The sequence below is a fragment of the Rutidosis leptorrhynchoides genome, chromosome 1, assembly GCF_046630445.1.
Source record: "Rutidosis leptorrhynchoides isolate AG116_Rl617_1_P2 chromosome 1, CSIRO_AGI_Rlap_v1, whole genome shotgun sequence".
In the NCBI taxonomy this organism is placed as follows: domain Eukaryota; kingdom Viridiplantae; phylum Streptophyta; class Magnoliopsida; order Asterales; family Asteraceae; genus Rutidosis; species Rutidosis leptorrhynchoides.
The window spans coordinates 616,935,059-616,958,498 of record NC_092333.1 but is presented as its reverse complement, the minus strand read 5'-3'; the positions used below and the strand labels follow the sequence as shown (position 1 = coordinate 616,958,498).

Genomic DNA, 23,440 nt, shown 5'->3' with positions numbered 1-23,440 from the left:
GCCCATCATCACTTGTAAGTATTACTTGTAAATGGAAACTAGTTAGTTAAGAACAATTGGAATCTAGTTAACATATAATCCCCATGTAAACCCATCTTTTATCCACACTTTTAAGACTTTACATGCTAGTAACCATCAAACATTTTCCTCCCCCTTCTTGATCCCTAAACCGTCGGTTGAGCAAGCATATGGGGAGAGTTTGGTTTTCATTTTTCATTACTTACTCACTCATATTTTCTCTCATTCAAACACACACACAAAAACACTTCCAACATTCTCTCATTCTCTCTCAAATTGTAAGCAACTTGAACAATTTCTTCATCCTTTTCTTTTGACTAAAAACCGAACCTAATACATCTCATCATCATCAATACTTGTTCTTGTTTAATGTTTGATTACTTGTAGTTACTAGTTGTTGTTACTTACTTACATATACAAGAATCAAACTCATTAGTTTCATTCTTCTTTTATCTTGTAATTTCAAGAATACACAAGAACTAAACTTACTAGTTTATGTTCTACATATGTTGCTTCAAAAGATTGTAAGTTCATGGTTGTAAATCATACTTGAAGTTCATAAAGTAAACTTTAAAGTTTACTTTCTAAAGATCAAGACTTAGGCTTGAATCTTTAAAGTATGGACAACCTTGAACTAACTAATTGTTTTCTTAGTTTATTTCTTTACATTATGCACTTTAATTTCATGTTTGTTGGTTGTTATTGGTCAAATGTTACTAGTTAACTTTGATCTCATTAATCTTGAACTAAAGTTAACTTTAAAAGTTCAAGAACATGTAAGTAAACTTTCTATTATTATAACTTGGTACACTTATGTTAGATCTAGACTTTTGAGTCTTGGATCTTCAAGATCAAACTAAGAACTATGTTCTACAATTTAAGATCTTGATTTTATAAGTTTATTTTCAAATTGTAACTTAATAATACTTTTACATTTCATGTATGTGTTGAATCTAAGACTTTGATGTAACTTTGGTTCATCAAAACACTTGCAACACTTAAGTGAGTTGTGCTTCATGTCATACACTTACACTTGGGTTGTGATGGTCAAACCTTGGTAAAAATGATGCAAACACATCAACGAGTTGTACACTTGAAGCTATATGCATCAAGGATGAGAACCGTGATAAGCATCGAGCACCAAGACCACCGGAACCCACTATTTTTCTGTTTTCTGTCTTCTGCCTACTGTTTTCTGGGTTCTGTAACAGACCAGTACACCTGGTCTACTGTAACCTTTATTTTCAGATAGATATTTTCGATTAGATAATTTTTCATATAGGACTCGTCTTAATACGAGTTACGGTTTAGGATTTATGGCCCTCCGATCGTCACTATGTCCTTTTAACGTTGTGCAGAAATTTCTGACCTACTCGCACTTAGACCGTCGCCACGGTCAAACGAAGACGAGTTTACTTCTGTAAATTTTAACACACTTAAAGGACTCATATACAGAGCCATGTCCACTGGTCTCACCTTAATTCAGTAAGGATAGAGGCCGTGGTGACTGATCGAAGTCAGCTTTTGTTTTAAACTACTTTCATGAACGAAATTTACTTTACGCCTTTTGTTTGATGATGAATGATGATGACCCTTAAGACCTTATTTACATACCTTTAAACCTATTCGGACGATTTACTTACTTAGTACTATTTGACTTAGGTTGAGGACCCGTTTGGACAACCTTCATTACTTGCTTACTTTCCGAGTCATACTTTACCGCTACTTTATCATTGTGAGTTATAGCATTCCCTTTTTACTTTAACTTATTTTGGGAACTGAGAATACATGCGGGTTTTATGTTTTACATACTAGGCACGAGTACTTAAACTTATATATGTGTGGGTTATACAACGGCAGAAACATTCCCTTTAGCTCGGTAACGTTTAGTCATTGGTTTTTGAACCGGTGAACGCGAATCTTAGATATGGATCCATAGGGTTTGACATCCCCACTCGGGCTAGTAGCGCTAGCATTTAACGAGTTTTTAATACTTCGTAAACATACACACTTTCCAAGTGTACTTTCAGGGGGTATAAACGTTAAGTTAGTTACCAAGTGCCCACGGTTAACATATACTTTATCATACTGTTTTGAAACGCTCTTTGTAGCACTGAAATCTCGTGGCCTACCTTACATACTGTTATACTTAAACTATAGCTCACCAACCTTTGTGTTGACATTTTTAAGCATGTTTTTCTCAGGTGCTTAAGGTTATTTGCTTCCGCTGTCGTGCTAATCTTGCCGTAGACACCCGCTGCTCTAGTGTTATCACCGCATGAACTGTTTAACTTGCATTCAGACTTTAATACCTTTGAAACTATGTTTTTTAATGACCTAAGGGTCATATACATTTATTCATGCTCGCTATTCGTAGAAGCATACTGTTGGTGTAAAACAATTGACGTCGGTTATGACGTCATCTTTTTATCGTGAATGCAACTTCTTTTATTACAGCATGTAGTACTTAACCATGTAATGATCCTGTTGTTGATGATTCATACACGATGGTTTTGTACAGGGCATCACATTTGGTATCAGAGCATTGGTTGTAGGGAATTAGGTTGCATTAGTGAGTCTAAGACCGACCCGAGTAGGATTCACTAATAGGACTAATCTACAACTTGCTAGTTTACGTGTTTCTGCTGAACTTACTGCATGCTGCTTACTTTTACTGCTATATGCCGTATGCTACTACATGATTTCACTACTGTATAATATCACTTGCTTTCGATTGCATGCTACTTCTGTACGATTCGTTATTATTGCCATGCTACTTATTGTTATACATGATTTAAACTGTTGGCCTAATACGTGCTTGCTTTATGACTTACTGACATGGAAAATTTATTTTTCCTTGTTCAGATGTCGGATGTTCCACCTGCTATCGTTTTGGGCAGTTTAGACTCGTCAGCCACCCCACCTGCTGCTGCAGCCGACACAACGATCCCGCTACCCACGAGTGACCCCGGCGCTTCATCTTCTGGGACTAGTAGCCAGGCGCCTGCACCATTGTTTACATCTAGCGGAGCCCAGGACCCTTCGGAGATTCCAGCTCCATCTGCCCCCGGGCCCTCAGGATCACAGCCCCGCTCCGGTGAGATTGTGATTCCCGCGGAGTTCGGGGAAGGTCCTTTCCGTAACCGGTATCGCCATTGGCGCCGACGCGCCCCTGATGGACGTCTCATTCCGATCGAACCCGCTAGTTACCAATAGATGATGGCCACTCAAGGACGACCAGTTCAGCCACCCGTATAGCCACCACACGATTCGGACGACCCGTCATCCACTGATGCTTCATCCGACGACACCTTCTCAGATGACTCCGACGAGGAGGACCCCGATGCACCTATTCAGCCACCCTCTACCCCATCGAAGAAGCGGTATCGCTTCGACGGTACCATCATTCCGGGGATCAACGGAGGACGAGCCTTCACTGACGCGTTTGGTCGACGTCGTAGGGTTACTGCTCGTAAGCGGCTTATGCCGTACACTGCCGACCCACAAGTGCGTAAGACACCCCGTTACGTACTGACTATTTCTGGAGCCGGAACGTCTGCACCCCATTTCGTGCGGTCTGCACCACCCGCACCACCGGCACCACCCGCACCACCCGCACCACCTGACCCACCATATCCCTCTAACGAGGGACTGAGGAGGGAGGTGGGAATCCTCCGAGCTCGGGTTACTGAGCTCGAGGAGCAGTTGGCTCAGGTTTTAGACATCCTACACCCACATTCACCGTAGGACCTTTTGTATTAGATTTCATGATGTAATCTAGTTGTAGTTTCATATTTCACTTATGTATTGTACGAATCTATCATGATGTATGAAACTTATTATTAATGAATGGAAACTTTGTGATGTTACTTTTTGCACAAGTGTTCTATTTACGTTACTGTATGGTGTTTTGCGGTACTTGTATCAACTTGCGTTACTTAATTAACATGTGTTATGCTGTTTACATGTTGGTTGTTATATACTATATTATTATATATTGAATGCTGGATTTTGACTTGAGTCAAAATGTTTGTATAGAACACCATGGCTAACGGTCGATCCACACCTACTGCTGCTCAAATTGAAGAGATGATCCAAGAACGTGTAGCCGCAGCCATTGCGGAAATGCAACCCCAAGCTCCACCGCCACCGCCACCACCACCGGTTATTCAACCCGTTCGAAATGGGTGTACTTACAAGGAATTCCAGAGCTGTAAACCACATAACTTCAGCGGCACTGAGGGACCGGTTGGTCTCACCAGATGGTTCGAGAAACTTGAATCAGTATTCCGAGTTAGCAACTGTTCGGAGGACAGCAAAACCAAATTTGCTTCTTGCACGCTATCTGACGGAGCGCTCACATGGTGGAACACAATGGCACAGGCGCAAGGCATTGATGAGGCGTATGCTATGCCATGGGAAGAATTTAAATGTGCCATGATTGAGGAGTATTGTCCGAGAACCGAAATTAAAAAGATGGAAATGGAATTCATGCAGTTAAAGGCCGTTGGGAACGACCTTGATGGTTACAACAGGAGATTTTTGGAACTAGCCCTGATGTGTCCGACAATGGTCACCCCAGAATTCAAGCGAATGGAGAGATACTTCTGGGGACTCCCTAAGAGCATTAAGGGAAACGTCACCTCATCCAAACCACCAAATATTCCCGAAGCGATGCGCATGGCGCATACTTTAATGAATCAAATAACCATTTATGAACCGGAGAAAACTAAATCTGAAACGGGTACTAGTGAGAAGCGCAAATGGGATAACCACAACAACAACAACAACAACAGGGGAAGAAACTATGAACAGAACCCGGCGAAACGACATGAGGGTTTCAGAGGAAACAACAACGGTGGAAACCCCAACAACAACACCAACTCCAACCCGAACTACAAGGGAACCTTACCACAATGCAAACGGTGTTACAAACACCACACTGGGTATTGCAATGTTGTCTGCGAGAAGTGCCAACGGTCTGGGCATGTTGGAAAAGACTGCAAGGTCACCACTTTGAATGGGAAGCCGAACACCAACGGGCCGAAGATGTGTTATGAATGCGGGCAGACGGGCCATTTCAGAAATGCGTGTCCAAATAAGCGAAAATATGGCGGACCACCGCGCGCTAGAGCTTTCAATGTTAATGTAAGGTGTAACATCCCGCCTTTTTCCGTTTACTTTTCCGTTATACTATTTTAAACTCCGTTATATGTTTATAACATCTCCCGTTAATACGCGTTTTAAATTATCTCGTTTAGGTAATTCACGCACCCGTTTCCAAAGTTGAGGGACTAAGTTTGACAAAGGAGCAAAGAGGTGACTAGGTCAAAGAGTCAACACTCTTCCTCCTCCATTCATTAAATCTTTTTCTTTTTCCTTTTTCTCTAACACTTTCACCAAATCTCTCAAACACCACTTCAAGGATTCATCATCCAAATCAAATCGAGCAAGCATCCATCTAAACAAATTGCATACTCGGAATCCTCTCATCTTCCTCTTCGATTCCATACCGATTTCATCAAGTTTGGGTAACTTTCTAAAATCACTAGATTTTGTGTTCTTGATGTTTTTAACTTATAAAGTTGTTAATTAGTGTCTATGGCTCAAGTCTAACATGAATATATGATTTATATGTTCGATTTCGTTATTTGAAGTAACTAGTTTGAATATGAACTTTGGTGTGTTTGATTTGGTGATTTGGTTGTTTGAATGTTGTTAAAAGTGATAAATGCATGTATTAAATGTGTTCCTAGTATCACTAGCTTCAATTTGATGTGTAGGTTGTCTTAGAAAACTTCATAAACATGATTAGTGATTTTGATGTTGTTGGTTAGGGTTTGATAGAATTTAATGTGAACATTTAATGCTTTGAATGACATGAAATGTTATTTATAAGTGTTAGGTTGTATTGTATGCTTGATCACCTTCGAAACGGCATATCATTCATGTAAATTGGTTGCCGAATCATCAAATTTCATTTATGAACTTGAATGCATTTAATGAGGAGCCTTAAATGTGATTTTGGTTGTTGTAAAAGTAAATGTGATTGTTGAAATGTGTTTAGTTGTTTTCCTTGTCAAAATACCTTTCCGATGATATAAGATACATGTTTTGGTTGTTTGCGGGTCATAAATGGTGATTGTTTGAAGTTAGGTTCGTGCATAAAACTTAAAAACTGCCAGATTTCTCTGTACAGGTAATGGCGCGGCGCGCCATATACCCGCGCGGCGCGCCAAAGTGGTCTGTCCAACTTTGTCAATTTTCGAATAATGTTTGCTATGCTACGCACCTCCGATTCACACGTAACTTGTTCTAACATGCTCATACATGATTAAAAACCTCAAAAAAATAGTTCAGGACCCGACCCGAACGTGCTGACTTTTTCGTTGACTTTGACCGACCAAAGTTTGACTTTTTGTCAAAATTAACCAAATGATTATGCAACCTTCCTAACTTGTTTATATACTTGTATCTTGCATGAAACTTGACAATTTGATTTCACATGCTACATAATCGAGTCGTAACGAGCCGTAGGACTAATTGAACATCTTTGACCTATCGTGTTTACCGTTATTGATACGACCTATTTGTTTAGGTCGAGACTAGCACTATCCTTCGCACACGTTACTTTGTGAAGTACTTTTCATACGTGCACTCAAGGTGAGATCATAGTCCCACTTTTACTCTTTTTGAACTTACAATTGGGATGAGAAAACATAAACATTTCTTTTACTAAGTGAACACAAGTACAGGAAAACAAACATTCTACATACGAGTTTAGAACAAAAATCCTCAATTCGATTATCATTAGTTACACGCCGGGTGTAAGCAAGAACTTATGTTGTATGGATCCATATGGGTTTGACAAACCCTCATTCAAACGGTTCGCTACCGTTTACGAATGAAATATATTTTCGTGAAACAGTGTATGTTCTAACACTATTGTGATGGGGTTCTATGGAAGGAAAGTTAAGCATTGATAATTGGGTGCTCGTGAAACAAACTTTTGGAATGTATTACTATTATATCAATGTTACAAATCTTGTGGTTCATTTGTACTTACTTACTTAAACCTATGATTTCACCAACGTTTTCGTTGACAGATTCTATGTTTTTCTCAGGTCCTTGAACGTTTTGTGATACATGCTTCCGCTCATTACTTTTGATGCTTTTCTTGGATATCGAGTATACATGCATACGTGGAGCGTCTTTTGGCTACTTTTAAATTGTGTCGTATATGTTTCAATTGTACTTTAAACTTTGTTATGTATCTAGTTGTCAAACTACTTTGTAAACCTTGAAACATCTTTACTTTTGAAATAAATGCGACATACTTTTGGTCAAACGTTGTTTTAAAGACTTATGACCACGTAACGGGACCTAAGTAGACGGCGCCGTCAAACATGATTTGGTCGGGTCGCTACATAAGGGACGCACGCGAAAACCCCGACTTGGTGACAAGTATATTCTAAATCAACAATCTTTTAGCTTCTGTCTTGTTTGATACTGGTGCGGATAGAAGTTATGTATGTAGACATTTTTGCGATAAGATTAATTGGTCATTAGTCCCTTTAAAAGAGAGTATGCTTGCGAGGTCGCCAATGGAAAACTTGAAAAGGTTGACCATATTAGTCGTGGAGCTATTATCAACATAGCTGGTGCAGATTTCGAAATTGATTTGATACCCATCAAATTGGGAAGTTTTGACGTGATCGTCAGTATAGATTGGTTGAGTAAGATAAGGGCCGATATTATCTGTGGAGATAAAGCACTTCGTATACCACAAGAAGATGGCGAGCCACTGGTTATCTATGGAGAGAGATGTACCTTGAAGTTGAACCTCATTAGTTGCGTGAAAGTGCAAAAGATTATGAAGAAGGGACGTCTTGCTGTCCTAGCACATGTGAAAACGGTAGAAACTGAGGTGAAGAGCGTGAACGACGTTCGAATTGTGAACGAATTTTCCGATGTCTTCCCAGAGGAATTTCCTGGATTACCGCCGCCGAGAGCCGTAGAGTTTCAGATCGACTTAGTGCCAGGAACTGCACCTGTAGCTCGCGCACCTTATAGACTCGCACCTTCCGAGATGCAAGAATTACAGAGCCAACTACAAGAACTACTTGATCGAGGATTTATCCAACCAAGCTTCTCGCCTTGGGGCGCACCTGTGTTGTTTGTAAAGAAGAAGGATGGATCCTTCCGTATGTGTATCGACTACCGTGAGCTCAACAAATTGACTATCAAGAATCGGTATCCTCTTCCACAAATTGATGATCTTTTTGATCAACTACAAGGATCGAGCGTTTACTTAAAGATCGATTTATGATCCGGTTATCACCAGTTGAGGGTGAAGGAAAGTGATGTGATGAAAACTGCATTTAGAACTCGTTATGGTCATTATGAGTTTCTCGTGATGCCATTCGGATTAACCAATGCACCTGCCGTGTTCATGGATCTCATGAATCATGTCTGCAAGCCGTACTTGGATAAGTTTGTTATCGTCTTCATAGATGATATCCACATCTACTCTAAGAGCGAAGAAGAGCATGAGCAACACCTCCGATTAGTACTTGAACTCTTGAGACAAGAGCAACTTTACGCCAAATTCTCCAAGTGTGAATTTTGGTTGAAGGAAGTTCAATTTCCGGGTCATGTTGTGAGCGACCAGGGTATCAAAGTTGACCCCGCCAAGATTGAAGCCATCAGCAAGTGGGAGACCCCCACTACTCCAACGCATATTCGCCAATTCCTAGGTCTCGCCGGTTACTACTGAAGGTTCATTGAATGATTTTCTCTGATTGCGCGTCCTTTGACCGCGCTGACTCACAAGGGCAAAAAGTTCATTTGGGAACCCGCGCATGAATCAGCATTTCAGACTTTGAAGAAGAAGTTAACCACCACACCTATCCTATCGCTTCCTGAGGGCAGTGACGACTTTGTTGTTTATTGTGATGCATCGAAGAGTGGTTTTGGTTGTGTACTGATGCAACAATCAAAAGTTATTGCCTATGCCTCCCACCAATTGAAGATTCACGAGCGAAACTACACTACTCACGATCTTGAACTTGGAGCCGTTGTCTTTGCACTTAAATTGTGGAGACACTATTTGTATGGAACTAAGAGCACTATTTTCACCGACCACAAGAGCCTCCAGCATATCTTTGATCAGAAGCAACTGAATATGAGACAGCGTCGATGGATCGAGAAGCTCAACGACTACGATTGTGAACTCCGTTATCACCCTGGCAAGGCCAATGTTGTAGCTGACGCTTTAAGCCGAAAGGAGAGGACGGAACCTCTTCGTGTTAGGGCTCTGAACATCACCATCCATTCGAACCTCAACAGCCAGATCAGAGTAGCCCAAGATGAGGCTCTCAAGGAGGAGAACCTATCTCACAAACATTTGAACATACTTGTCTCTCGATTCGAGGTTAGGGAGTCTGGACTCCGATGTTATGCCGGAAGAATTTGGGTACCTTGTTATGGAGATCTACGGAACCTTATACTTGATGAAGCACACAAATCGAGATATTCGATTCACCCCAGAGCGGGCAAAATGTACCACGACCTTAAAGAACAGTATTGGTGACCGAATCTTAAGAAAGACGTTGCGACTTATGTTGGAAAGTGTTTGACTTGCTCGAAGGTTAAAGCCGAGCATCAGAGACCTTCTTGTTTGCTTCAACAACCAAAAATCCCACAATGGAAGTGGGAACGGATAACAATGGATTTCATCACCAAGCTACCAAAGACGGTGGGCGGATACGATACCATTTGGGTTATTTTTGACCGCCTCACCAAATCTGCACACTTCCTAGCGATGAAGGAAACTGATACAATGGAGAAACTTGCTCAATTATACATCAAGGAGGTTGTATCTCGTCATGGTGTACCTTTATCGATCATCTCAGATCGCGATCCCCGTTTTGCTTCTAGATTTTGGCGTTCTTTGCAAGAAGCCATGGGAACCCGTCTCGACATGAGTAATGCGTATCATCCACAGACTGACGGACAAAGTGAACGAACGATTCAGACCTTGGAGGACATGTTGCGTGCATGTGTCATCAATTTCGGAAAGGCCTGGGAAAGGCATTTGCCACTCGCCGAATTTTATTACAACAACAGTTATCACTCGAGCATTAATGCTGCACCTTTTGAAGCGTTGTATGGCCGCAAGTGCCGATCTCCTATTTGTTGGGCCGAAGTAGGCGAAAAGCAAATCACCGGACCCGAGGTAGTCCACAAAACCACGGAGAAGATTGCTCAGATTCAATCTAGACTTAAGACTGCCCGTGATCACCAAAAGAGCTATGCTGATCTTAAATGTAAAGACTTTGAATTCAACGTTGGTGATCGTGTAATGTTGAAGGTTGCACCTTGGAAGGGTGCGATTCGCTTCGGAAAACGTGGAAAGTTAAATCCACGATACATTGGTCCTTTTGAAATCTTGGAATGTGTTGGACCCGTTGCTTACCGTTTGGATCTACTAGCACAATTGAGCTCAGTATATCCTACCTTCTACGTGTCAAACTTGAAGAAGTGTCTTGCTGCACCTGAACTTATCATACCACTTGAGGAACTTACAATTGATGATAAACTCTACTTTGTGGAAGAACCTGTTGAGATTATGGATCGTGAGATCAAAACTTTGAAACGGAACAAGATTTCGATCGTCTGGGTATGATGGAATGCAAAAACGAGGACCTGAGTTTACTTGGGAGCGAGAGGATCAAATGATGCGGAAGTATCCTCACCTTTTCCCGACTCCTCCATCTACCTCAGCTTAAAATTTCGGGACGAAATTTTCTTTAACAGGTGGGTAATCTAACGACCCTGGATTTTCCAACATTTATTTATTAATAATTATTATTATTAATACGTGTGATTAAACGAATGTATGTTATTACATTTACATGTTGCCATGATTGCCCGTACTTGATTTTAATTGCCCGAAACGTCTTAGTGACACACGAAACTTACACAAATAATATTTTCAAGTATTATTTACATTCATGATTAGTTTTATTAATCATTTAAATTAACTATGGTTATTAGTTAGTTACTTGGGCTTTAATTGGACTTATTTGTTAATTAATTGAACTTGGGCTTTGATTAATGTTATGGACTCTTGAACATGGGCTTATAAGCCCACCCTACCCATTTATATGGATTAATTAGCCCATCATCACTTGTAAGTATTACTTGTAAATGGAAACTAGTTAGTTAAGAACAATTGGAATCTAGTTAACATATAATCCCCATGTAAACCCATCTTTTATCCACACTTTTAAGACTTTACATGCTAGTAACCATCAAACATTTCCCTCCCCCTTCTTGATCCCTAAACCGTCGGTTGAGCAAGCATATGGGGAGAGTTTGGTTTTCATTTTTCATTTTTCATTACTTACTCACTCATATTTTCTCTTATTCAAACACACACACAAAAACACTTCCAACATTCTCTCATTCTCTCTCAAATTGTAAGCAACTTGAACAATTTCTTCATCCTTTTCTTTTATCTAAAAACCGAACCTAATACATCTCATCATCATCAATACTTGTTCTTGTTTAATGTTTGATTAATTGTAGTTACTAGTTGTTGTTACATACTTACATATACAAGAATCAAACTCATTAGTTTTATTCTTCTTTTATCTTGTAATTTCAAGAACACACAAGAACTAAACTTACTAGTTTATGTTCTACATATGTTGCTTCAAAAGATTGTAAGTTCATGGTTGTAAATCATACTTGAAGTTCATGAAGTAAACTTTAAAGTTTACTTTCTAAAGATCAAGACAGGCTTGAATCTTTAAAGTATGGACAACCTTGAACTAACTACTTGTTTACTTAGTTTATTTCTTTACATTATGCACTTTAATTTCATGTTTGTTGGTTGTTATTGGTCAAATGTTACTAGTTAAATTTGATCTCATTAATCTTGAACTAAAGTTAACTTTAAAAGTTCAAGAACATGTAAGTAAACTTTCTATTATTATAACTTGGTACACTTATGTTAGATCTAGACTTTTGAGTCTTGGATCTTCAAGATCAAACTAAGAACTATGTTCTACCACTTAAGATCTTGATTTTATAAGTTTATTTTCAAATTGTAACTTAATAATACTTTTACATTTCATGTATGTATTGAATCTATGACTTTGATGTAACTTTGGTTCATCAAAACACTTGCAACACTTAAGTGAGTTGTGCTTCATGTCTTAGACTTACACTTGGGTTATGATGGTCAAACCTTGGTGAAAATTATGCAAACACATCAACGAGTTGTACACTTGAAGCTATATGCATCAAGGATGAGAATCGTGATAAGCATCGAGCACCAAGACCACCGGAACCCACTATTTTTCTGTTTTCTGTCTTCTGCCTAGTGTTTTCTGGGATCTGTAACAGACCAGTACACCTGGGCTACTGTAACCTTTATTTTCAGATATATGTTTTCGAGTAGATAATTTTTCATATAGGACTCGTCTTAATCCGAGTTACGTTTTAGGATTTATGGCCCTCCGATCGTCACTATGTCCTTTTAACGTTGTGCAGAAATTTCTGACCTACTCGCACTTAGACCGTCGTCACGGTCAAATGAAGACGAGTTTGCTTCTGTAAACTTTAACACACTTAAAGGACTCATATACGGAGCCATGGCCACTGGTCTCACCTTAATTCAGTAAGGATAGAGGCCGTGGTGACTGATCGAAGTCAGATTTTGTTTTAAACTACTTTCATGAACGAAATTTACTTTACGCCTTTTGTTTGATGATGAATGATGATGAACCTTAAGACCTTATTTACATACCTTTAAACCTATTCGGATGATTTACTGACTTATTACTATTTGGCTTAGGTTGAGGACCCGTTTGGACAACCTTCGTTACTTGCTTACTTTCCGAGTCATACTTTACCGCTACTTTATCATTGTGAGTTATAGCATTCCCTTTTTACTTTAACTTATTTTGGGAACTGAGAATACATGCGGATTTTATGTTTTACATACTAGGCACGAGTACTTAAACTTATATATGTATGGGTTATACAACGGCAGAAACATTCCCTTTAGCTCGGTAACGTTTAGTCATTGGCTTTTGAACCGATGAACGCGAATCTTAGATATGGATCCATAGGGTTTGACATCCCCACTCGGGCTAGTAGTGCTAGCATTTAATGAGTGTTTAATACTTCGTAAACATACGCACTTGCCAAGTGTACTTTCAGGGGGTATAAACGTTAAGTTAGTTACCAAGTGCCCACGGTTAACATATACTTTATCATACTGTTTTGAAACGCTCTTTGTAGCACTGAAATCTCGTGGCCTACCTTACATACTGTTATACTTAAACTATAGCTCACCAACCTTTGTGTTGACGTTTTTAAGCATGTTTTTCTCAGGTGCTTAAGGTTATTTGCTTCCGCTGTCGTGCTAATCTTGCCGTAGACACCCGCTGCTCTAGTGTTATCACCGCATGAACTGTTTAACTTGCATTCAGACTTTAATACCTTTAAAACTATGTTTTGTAACGACCTAAGGGTCACATACATTTATTCATGCTTGCTATTCGTAGAAGCATACTGTTGGTGTAAAATAATTGACGTCGGTTATGACGTCATCTTTTTATCGTGAATGCAGCTTCTTTTATTACAGCATGTAGTACTTAACCTTGTAATGATCCTGTTGTTGATGATTTGTACACGATGGTTTTGTATGGGGCATCACAATAATAGACTACGAAGTCTTCAGTTCTGTCAGGTAGTGATAAGATTAGAGCGATAGTCAACTTTTCTTTTAGGGTCTGAAACGCAGATTCCTGTTCAATAGACCACTCAAACTTCTTATCCTTATGAGTCAACTTGCTGAGTGGTTTGGCAAGAATGGAGAAATCTTTGATAAATCTTCGATAGTAACCGACAAGTCCTAGGAACTGACGAATGTGTTTCACGTTCTTAGGTGTTTTCCAGTTCTGAATAGTCGAGATCTTCGCGGGGTCGACATGTATTCCATTACTGTCAACTACATGCCCCAAAAACTGAACAGTCTTCAACCAAAACTCACACTTGGAGAACTTAGCATACAACTGTTCCTTCTTTAATAACTTCAGAATTTGTCGGAGGTGTTGTTCGTGTTCTTTATCACTCTTAGAATAGATGAGAATATCGTCGATGAAAACAATCACAAACTTATCGAGATAAGGCTTGCATACACGGTTCATGAGATCCATGAACACAGCAGGAGTGTTAGTTAACCCAAAGGGCATTACCAAAAATTTGTAATGTCCATAACGAGTCCGGAAGGCAGTCTTGGAAACATCGGATTCCTTAACTTTAAGTTGATGATATCCAGATCTCAAGTCGATCTTGGAATAGATGCTTGATCCTTGTAACTGATCAAACAAGTCATCGATTCTAGGAAGAGGATAACGATTCTTGACGGTCAACTTGTTTAGTTTGCGGTAGTCGATACACATCCTCATTGAACCATATTTCTTTTTGATGAAAAATATAGGTGCTCCCCACGGTGATGAGCTAGGACGAATGAATCCTTTCTCCAGAAGCTCTTGTAGTTGCATAGATAGCTCTTTCATTTCTGATGGAGCTAGCCGGTATGGTGCCTTTGCAATAGGGGCAGCACCGGGGATCAAATCGATTTGAAACTCAACTTGTCTTTGTGGTGGAAGACCAGGGAGTTCATCAGGAAAAACTTCAGTAAAGTCTTTAACAACATGATCGTCTTCAATACACCGTTCATCTGGCTTGACTTCCTTTATGTGAGCCAAAATGGCTTGACATCCTTTCATAAGGTACTTTCAGGTTTTGATGCATGAGATAAGATTAAGTTTGGAACCACTCTTATCTCCTTGGATAACAAGAATTTCACCAGTTTCGAGAGGAATATTAATTGCTTTATCAAAACACTGGATACCCACTTTCATCGGGGATAACCAATCCATCCCTAAGACTACATCAAAGCTTCCTAGTTCAACAGGCAATAAGTCAACCTTGAAGGTTTTATTGGCTAGAGTCAGATTACATTTCTTGTAGATCCGGTCAACTTTTACAAATTTACCGTTGGCCATTTCTACAAAACACTTAGTGTCTAAGGTTTGGGGTTCCTCGTCAAATAAGGCACAAAATTCAGTAGACACATAACTTCTATCAGCACCAGTATCGAATAAAACAGAAGCATAGTAGTTGTTGACAAGAAACGTACCAGTGATGACGTCCTCGTCGTCCCTAGCTTCTTTAGAAGTCATGAAGAATGCTCGACCTTTAGCTTTGCCAGCATCTGCATTCTTAGTGATTTCCTCCTTCTTAGGACAATTGCGTTTTGTATGTCCTATTTCACCACAAGAACAGCAAGTAGGAACAAAGGGCTTGTCTTTAGTTGCAGGAGTATATGTTGTAACAGCAGGAAGTCTACAATTTTTGCTCAGGTGACCCATCTTCTTACAGTTTTCACATTGAATATTACACTTCCCATTGTGATGTTTTTCACATCTGGAGCAGTAGGGAAGTTTACCAGCATAACCACCTGTTGTAGTATCGCCAACTTTCTTGTTTGAATTCTGACATGAACCTTGAGTAGGCTCAAACTTTCTTTTGTTATCAGTAGTCTTCACTTCGTTTTGTTTTTCCTTGGCATTTCTTCTAGCAGCCATAACCAGATTTTGAGTCATCAACATCGTAGCCTCAATGGTTTCTTTACCGAAAGCTATAACATTCCCCTGAATCTGAGGAGGAAGACCGATGATATACTTTTCAATCTTCTTGCTCTCAGGAGTAACCATACTAGGGCATAAAGCAGCTAGCTCCAGAAATCGATTGTTGTATTCCTCAACTTCAAGATTTTTCATTCTTAACTCCCAGAATTCGAATTCAAATTTTTGGACTTGATTCCTAGGACAATACTTGCCAGCCAGCATGGTTTTTAATATTTTCCGGGGTATGACTAAAGCAGCAGTCCATCCAACTGTACCACCATATGCGGTCCACCAAGTTAAAGCTCTACCAGATAGAGTTCCAGTAGCATACTTGACCTTGTCAGCTTCACCGCAGTTACACAGACAAAACACAGATTCCATCTTTTCGAACCAACGGTTTAGTTTAATTGGTCTTTCGGTTCCTTTATAGCTTGGTGGCTTACAACTCATAAATTTTTTATGTGAGCATGAGTTCGGAGAGTTTCGATTTCCGTTGTTGTTGTTTTAATTATTGTTGATGCCTTGAGCGTCAGTAAGGAGTTGTTGAAATTGTTCATTTATGAGAGTAACGTTAAGAGTGTTGGTGTTGTCATTTGATTGTCGTCCTCCAGCCATTGTTCTTCAATACATAATTACAGTATTAGTTGAAGAGTTATGGTGCAATAAATATAATTTGTAATAATAATCACATAATCACACACATATGGCTAAGGTAAGATAAGTCAAGATATATAACCACTTAACTTGTTATTAACAACGAATGGATAAATCATCCTTATTACACAAAGGAAATGAGAAGTACGGTAGACAATGCCTTTAAATAAATGAAATAGACATAATGGATGAAACGAAAATCCTGAGGATTATCAGTCCTTCTTTGAAATGGAGGGTTTGTGTTGATCCTTTTTTCCATTCGAGTATTAATGCTTGTGGTGGCCTACTCCTCCACATATATTGCAAGTAAGAATGGTTGCATTAGCTTTGGTTGCAGAAGTTTGAGTTGAGGGAATCGTAACTCTACAATTTTTGGCTATGTGACCCACCTTCATACATTTGGAGCACACATCGTTACATCTCCCAAAGTGATGTTTCTCACACCTTTGGCAACAAGGAATGGTTCCTTTATAGCGTTTGTCGGGTTCACCCTTAGAGTCTTTTTGCTCTATCTCTTCCCACTTTCTTTTAGAATCTCCTTTCCTCCCATGTTTGTTAATTAGCTGGTTTGCCATACAAATGGCTTCTTGTATGGTCCTTGGGTTTAATACGGCGACGCCCCTTCGAAGGCCATCAGGTAACCCATTGATGTAGTGTTGGATCCCTAGATACTCGGGAGTAGTCATGTGAGGATTCATGAAAGCAAATTCTTAGAATCGGTTGGTGTAGTTTATGAGATCAGCATCTACCATTTCCATGTTCCCAAACTCAGGTCTTTCAATACCCTTGTATGTAGGGAGTTGGTAGTTCATGAAATTCTAATATGAATAAATAGTCGGAAGATTTCGCGGTGCGCTGTTGTTACCATTGCCTCGTGCCGCAGCCAGCAATTGTTGGAATTGGGGAGATGTCAAGGTGACGTTTGGAATTGGGTTGCTTGATTCGCCGTGAACCATGTTTCTTCGAAACACAATAAGGTTAGCGTTCTAAAGAAGACGTAGGGCAAGAAGTAAAAGTATGGATAACAGATAGCAAGATATTAAGGAATAGGCAATTAAAACTAAAGCAGGAAAGGCTATAGTCCTAAAGATTGCTAAGGCACCCTAGTTAACACATAAGGCACACATAAAATGTAATCCTGGTTCTCTATAACAACCTGCTCTGATACCAATCTGTCACACCCCCAAATAGGGCCGGAGGTATTTGTGACTAATTATATCAAATCAAGCAATTGTATAACGAGAACGACTCTATATGAGACGTTTTATATAACTTTTATTGAGTTTTTGAAGTGGGAGATAAATAGTCATTACATTTTATTGAATGAACAAAGCATTAAATGTTTTTAAATGGAATGATAAGTAATGCATGAAAACTCCAAGCATAGCAAGCAATCATCATCAAAGCAGCACATCAACAGCTTCTAATTACCTGAGACAAACATGCTTAAAAAGTCAACACGAGGTTGAGTGAATAACATAGGTTTAATTTTGAGTAAGTTTGTTAGACCACAAGATTTAAATAAAGTCGATATATCATGTATATCAAAAGTATGCCATGAGCATATAATATCAAAACTAAACGATTTTACCCCGTAACAATACATATGTAATTGTCGAGATCATTATTATACCACCAATTGACCTGAGGTCAACAGTGCGGGACGTTACTCCCAATAGCGCTATCTATAATAATTTCGTTTGTCACTTTAATTCATCTAGCAATTAATGATATTACAAAGCAGGGATTTGTATGTTTCAAATGAACATAATAAAATACTCATGTTGGTGGCATAATAAGTTTGTACTTGTGTCTAGCATGTCAAAGTATTTAAAATAAAGCATGTGTCTCACCCCAATGAAAAAACATAAAAATGTAAAAACAGGGCTATGAAATTCACCTTAAATAGCAGTTGAAGTATTCCACACAAGAAGGAAAGTAAAGCAAGTAAGTGATCTGGATATCAACCTAGAGGTATAACGTTTGATTAGTTAATGTCTAACTTGACATAAAGTATGTTTATTAATATAGCAACTATATTGACAGTGACGGTTTTCGAGAAAAGTTCCTATTTCTCAAAAGTTTCTATTTTTGGAAACCTACTATTTATGGAAAGCTTCCACTTATAGTAAGCTTCTAGTTTAAGAATGTTCGAGTTATAATTCTTAACAAAGATGTTGTACAATCTCGCCCAAACTTCGTTGTTAACATGCAAGTCGCTCGAATGATCTATTGTTACCGAGCGGCCCAGGATCTCTTGACCAGAATCTAAGTCTTGGCATTCGAGATCCACAAGCGTCCCATAATGGTAACAAGGATCACCCTAGGCCATAAGTAGCGGTGATGTTTGTAGTCTTTGTACGCTATCTTTAATTATAACCTTCACGTTAGGTACGTATATACATATATATTCATTAATTCGATTTTAATTATAATTCCTATATATTAACTCATAAAAATACTTTTATAATTTTTAGTAACATATATTAATAATTATGACATGTTATTTATTTTAATTTTAATTGCATATAATTTATAACATTATTTACATGTTTCGGTAAAAAAATAATAAACCGAAGTAAATAGTAAATAGTAAATAGTAAAAAGTAAAAAGTAAGAAAAAAATACTTACTAGTAGTAATTCTTCAAAGAGAGAATGAGAGAAATTTTGGTGTAAGTTTGAGTGAGAAATGAGGGGTATTTATACTTGAAAAAATTAGGTAAAAGGAATAAAATAATTTAAAGAAAAAGAAATATTTTAATTTTTAATTGGATTTTAAAATTCAAAAGTTATAAATGTTAGGTCATGGGATAATACACAAAATAAAATAATAAAAGTAGTTTTCCATTATAATTTTTAATTAAAAAGTAATTTATTTATTTTTTTAAAATTCGTTTATTTTAAGGATTTATATATATATATATATATATATATATATATATATATATATATATATATATATATATATATATATATATATATATATATATATATATATATATATATATTAAATAAACAAATTGATTTAGTACTTTTCCAAGAATATTTCTCAATTTTTTTTATTTTTATTTAATTAATAAATATGAATTTTGCATAAAAATAATAAATAATTCGGTATTTTGTATTTTTAATAATAATTATGATTTTAATTATTAAACTATAGTTTTAATAAGTTTGTAAATATTATTACATTTATATATAATTGGATTTATTATATAGTTAAATATATAATATATTAACTAAATAATAAAAGTGATACAAAGTTTATATACTTAGTTAAATTATGTCAAATTATAATAATTAATAATAAATTATTTATTTAAGCGTACGTTGTTGACTAAAAATTACTATTCGGTCAATATTTAATTGTATATAACAACTCTTAATACATATAGTCAGGCAGATAACCCTAGGGTTAATTCAGTAAATTTAGAAGTCGAAAAGTGAGGGTTGTTATAGTGTGCGTTTATGGAATGATTATTTTTTAGATAATCCCATTTTTCCCGAGGATTATTTTCGCAGACGTTATAGAATGAGTCGGCAATTGTTCATACACATTTACCAAGGTATAATTAATTATTCTCAAAAACCTATTCCGGATTATTTTTTATATTTTCATCAAAGGCGGGATGCTACCGGGTTGCTTGGTTTCAATATTTTTCAAAATGCACATCCGCGATACGACAATTAGCGTACGGTACTGCACCTGATACTTTTGATGAGTACTTACATATGAGTCAACAAACGTCATACGATTGTTTGAATAATTATTGTAAAAGTGTATTTCATTTGTACGCTAATGAATATTTGAAGAAAACCGACTCCACAAGATGTACAATGTCTTGTAACCGCGCATGCTGAAATACACGGTTTTCTGAGCATGTTGGGTAGTCTAGATTGCATGCATTGGGCATGGAAAAATTGCCGATCATTTTACAAGAGGCGATCATGGATACCCAACAATCATGTTAGAAGCGGTTGCATCGTATGACTTATGGATTTGACACGCTTATTTTGGACCCGCCGGTTCAAATAACGACATCAATGTGCTTAATCAACCTGCGTGTAATTTTTCGGTTAGTGGGTGTAATTTCAATAAAAGTTATTATTTAACCGATGGGATATATCCTGAATGGACGACGTTGGTTAAGTCTTTCAAAAGTCCACCTGCTCCTGAGGCAGCAAAATTTAAGAGGTTCCAAGAAGCTGCCCTAAAAGATATTGAACGGGCCTTCGGAGTGCTTCAAGGTCGTTGGTCAATAATTAAAAACCCTTCCCGACAATTCTATGTTGAAAGAATCCGAAGAATTATGCACACTTGTGTTATATTACACAATATGGTCACCGAGGACAGCGGAAGGGCAATGTGTGACCTTGAAGAAAACTATAGGCCCGCTCATCATACAAGAAGATCCATTGAGGAAAGGGTTCAAGCGTACATTCGGGCTAATAAAGAATTGCGAGATTCCACCATTCATCATCTTCTACGACAAAAGCTCATCGAACACATTTGGAATCTTCTTGCAAATTTTCGTGTTTGACACGTACCACAAGTTGGGCCTTCCAGTACAACCGCTAATGACGACCAAGACGAAGATGAGGACGACGAAGAAGACGAAGACGAGGACAACGAATAAGAGGAAGACGAGGATAACGATGACGAGTAGTTTAATAGTTTTTTTTTTATGTTTAAGTTTATGTAATTTTTAATTTATGTTCAAGTTTATATCGTATTTGTTTTAAAAAAAATGTAACCGTATGTTTGTTGTTTAATAAATGTGATGTTTAAAAACAATTTTTTATTTGTTATATTATAATAATAATAATAATAATAATAATAATAATAATAATAATAATAATAATAATAATAATAATAATAATTGAGGAAGTATGTCATGATTGGCAATGGTGTGTTATGGGAGTGTTATGGGAGGAAGTGGTGAGAAAGAAGGAGAGAGAAAGCTGATGTGGCGCTGAGAAAATTTTGAGGAAAGCGTGATAGTTGGGAATGATCTTATTAGTTCTTAAATTTGTAAGGAAAAAAGAAAAAGAATCTTAATTTTAATACTCCGTAATAGAATATGACACAAGTCAGTAAGTCACCTAATGTATTTGCAAATTTCAGTTAAATAAACATTAATTAACAAGTAACAAGTGGCGATGAAACATTAATTGATAAAGCCACTCGTGTCGTTTTAATACATTAACCATCCAGGCTTGCCTGAGTGGCCACCGAGTTGCCCAATGAAGCACATCATTCGGGTTCAATTTCTGGCTATGCCAAATTGTTCAAAAATGGAGTGTGACTAGAGGGTGCGCATAATGCGCAATTCACCCAGTATCAGGTCTCGCGCTCGGGAGGCATGATTAACCGAGATTTTACCTTCTATGGGAAAGTCATTGTGTTCGTTCATAGAAGGGTTTCCTCGCTTACAAAAAAAACAAAGGCAGTTGGACTTATTGTATCATTTAATGCACAAAGCTCATCATTTAACGTACAATTGTATATTTGTATAGTATTTATATCTCAAAATCCTAATTTTATAAACCTTAAATAATAAAAGCTAAACACTAACCTTCCAAATAATTAATTTGATCGAAATATTCGAAATATAAGTGGCGAGCAATGATGATTTGACATTGAGACGATGAACAGAAGATCGAGAGGCGAGAGGGTTAAGGGTTTAATTTGATCGGTAGTGGCGATTCTAGGATTAAAAGCCAACGGGGTCCTATAAAATTTGGGTAATACTTTGTAAAAAAAAATTCAAAAAAATTGCTATTTACTTCTATAAAAACCATTAATTTTAAAAGTATATGAAGTATTATCTATAAATTTAGTGGTGTCCAATAATAATTTATTACTAGTATTTTATTAAAAAAATATATAAATTTAATGGGGTCCTTTGACCCCAGCACTCCCACTGATCGGTTGTCTACTTACCCGTAACAAAAAACTTCCATATAATATTAGAAGGGCCCATCAGTAGAGTATATTTGTATTTTAGTCCATGTACGTAGTTAATTTTATACTTAGAGCCCAATTTTTTTGAAGGGCCTTGGCCCACCCATACCACCCCTATAGTCCGATACATATAAAAACAGCAGCATACACGTCATATACTCACACATTCAAACACTGTACAATCTCTAATCAAGCAACGAAAACGAATCAAACAGAAATCGTACCTCACAGATCTCAATAATACGTTAGCACTTTTTATTGATTCTTAAATGGATCATAAAACATGAAAGTACGCTCATTTGTTTAAAGCCTAAGAGATAAGTCAAGCTGATGAAAATTTTCTTGAACACTCTCATTTTTATAACAATAATCCATTTCTCGGCTATCAACATTGTGACCTTGATTTATATAGGGTGGCTGCATCCAACCAACATGGCCTGAACCATCGGAACCGGAACTTGATGTCTGGTTCCAAAGTTTAGCTCGCGCGTTCAAGAATCTACTTTTCTTGGCTAAAGTTCTTTCAAGCTTGTGAGCATTTTGGTGTCCACCTAGCGCTTGTGAACTATGAAATTTTCTCCTACAATAGTTGCATGAAAAAACTCGTTGTTCAAGATTGCTTGATGAAGAAGAAGAAATAGAAGAATCGTGCATGAGGTCTAAAGTGAAATCACTTTCGGGTAAGTTTAAATCTAAATAAGTCATAGCTATAAATTAATGAAAGATGATATGTAAAGAACGTAAAGGTATTACTTATATGGGAGCTTGCTACTTTGAAGTGAAGTTGAGTTATCAATAATGGTTGAAGTAGATGTGTTAATGAAATGAGATTATATTGAACTCCTTGTCTATATATACAGTTTCTGTAGTATTATTTAATTATATTTATATATTACTCCGTATATTATATATCACATTTATTATGTGATGTTATGGTACGGTTATGTTGCATGAGAGAAAGAAGAGAATATGGGCAATCGAATTGTTGTCGCCTCCATTGATGGCAGGCCGAAGTTAATTGTCGGTGAATGTATTTCTTTCATTTTATTGTAGGGTATTTGGAGGTACTATATCTGATTATTCTTTGTG

General features: G+C 37.5%; 2 protein-coding genes across 2 annotated transcripts; both read right to left on the bottom strand.

Moving 5' to 3' along the window:
- Nucleotides 1-14,837: 14,837 nt before the first annotated feature.
- LOC139848212 (uncharacterized) lies at nucleotides 14,838-16,112 on the bottom strand. Its single transcript, XM_071837946.1, has 2 exons — nucleotides 15,194-16,112; nucleotides 14,838-15,082 (listed from the first exon to the last, which is right to left on the bottom strand). The coding sequence occupies exons 1-2, from the start codon at nucleotides 16,110-16,112 to the stop codon at nucleotides 14,838-14,840; spliced, it is 1,164 nt and encodes a 387-aa protein (XP_071694047.1).
- Nucleotides 16,113-22,654: 6,542 nt separating this feature from the next.
- LOC139848203 (zinc finger protein 7-like) lies at nucleotides 22,655-23,056 on the bottom strand. The gene has a single exon (XM_071837939.1). It carries the CDS (start codon nucleotides 23,054-23,056, stop codon nucleotides 22,655-22,657), a length of 402 nt encoding a protein of 133 aa, XP_071694040.1.
- Nucleotides 23,057-23,440: the final 384 nt, after the last annotated feature.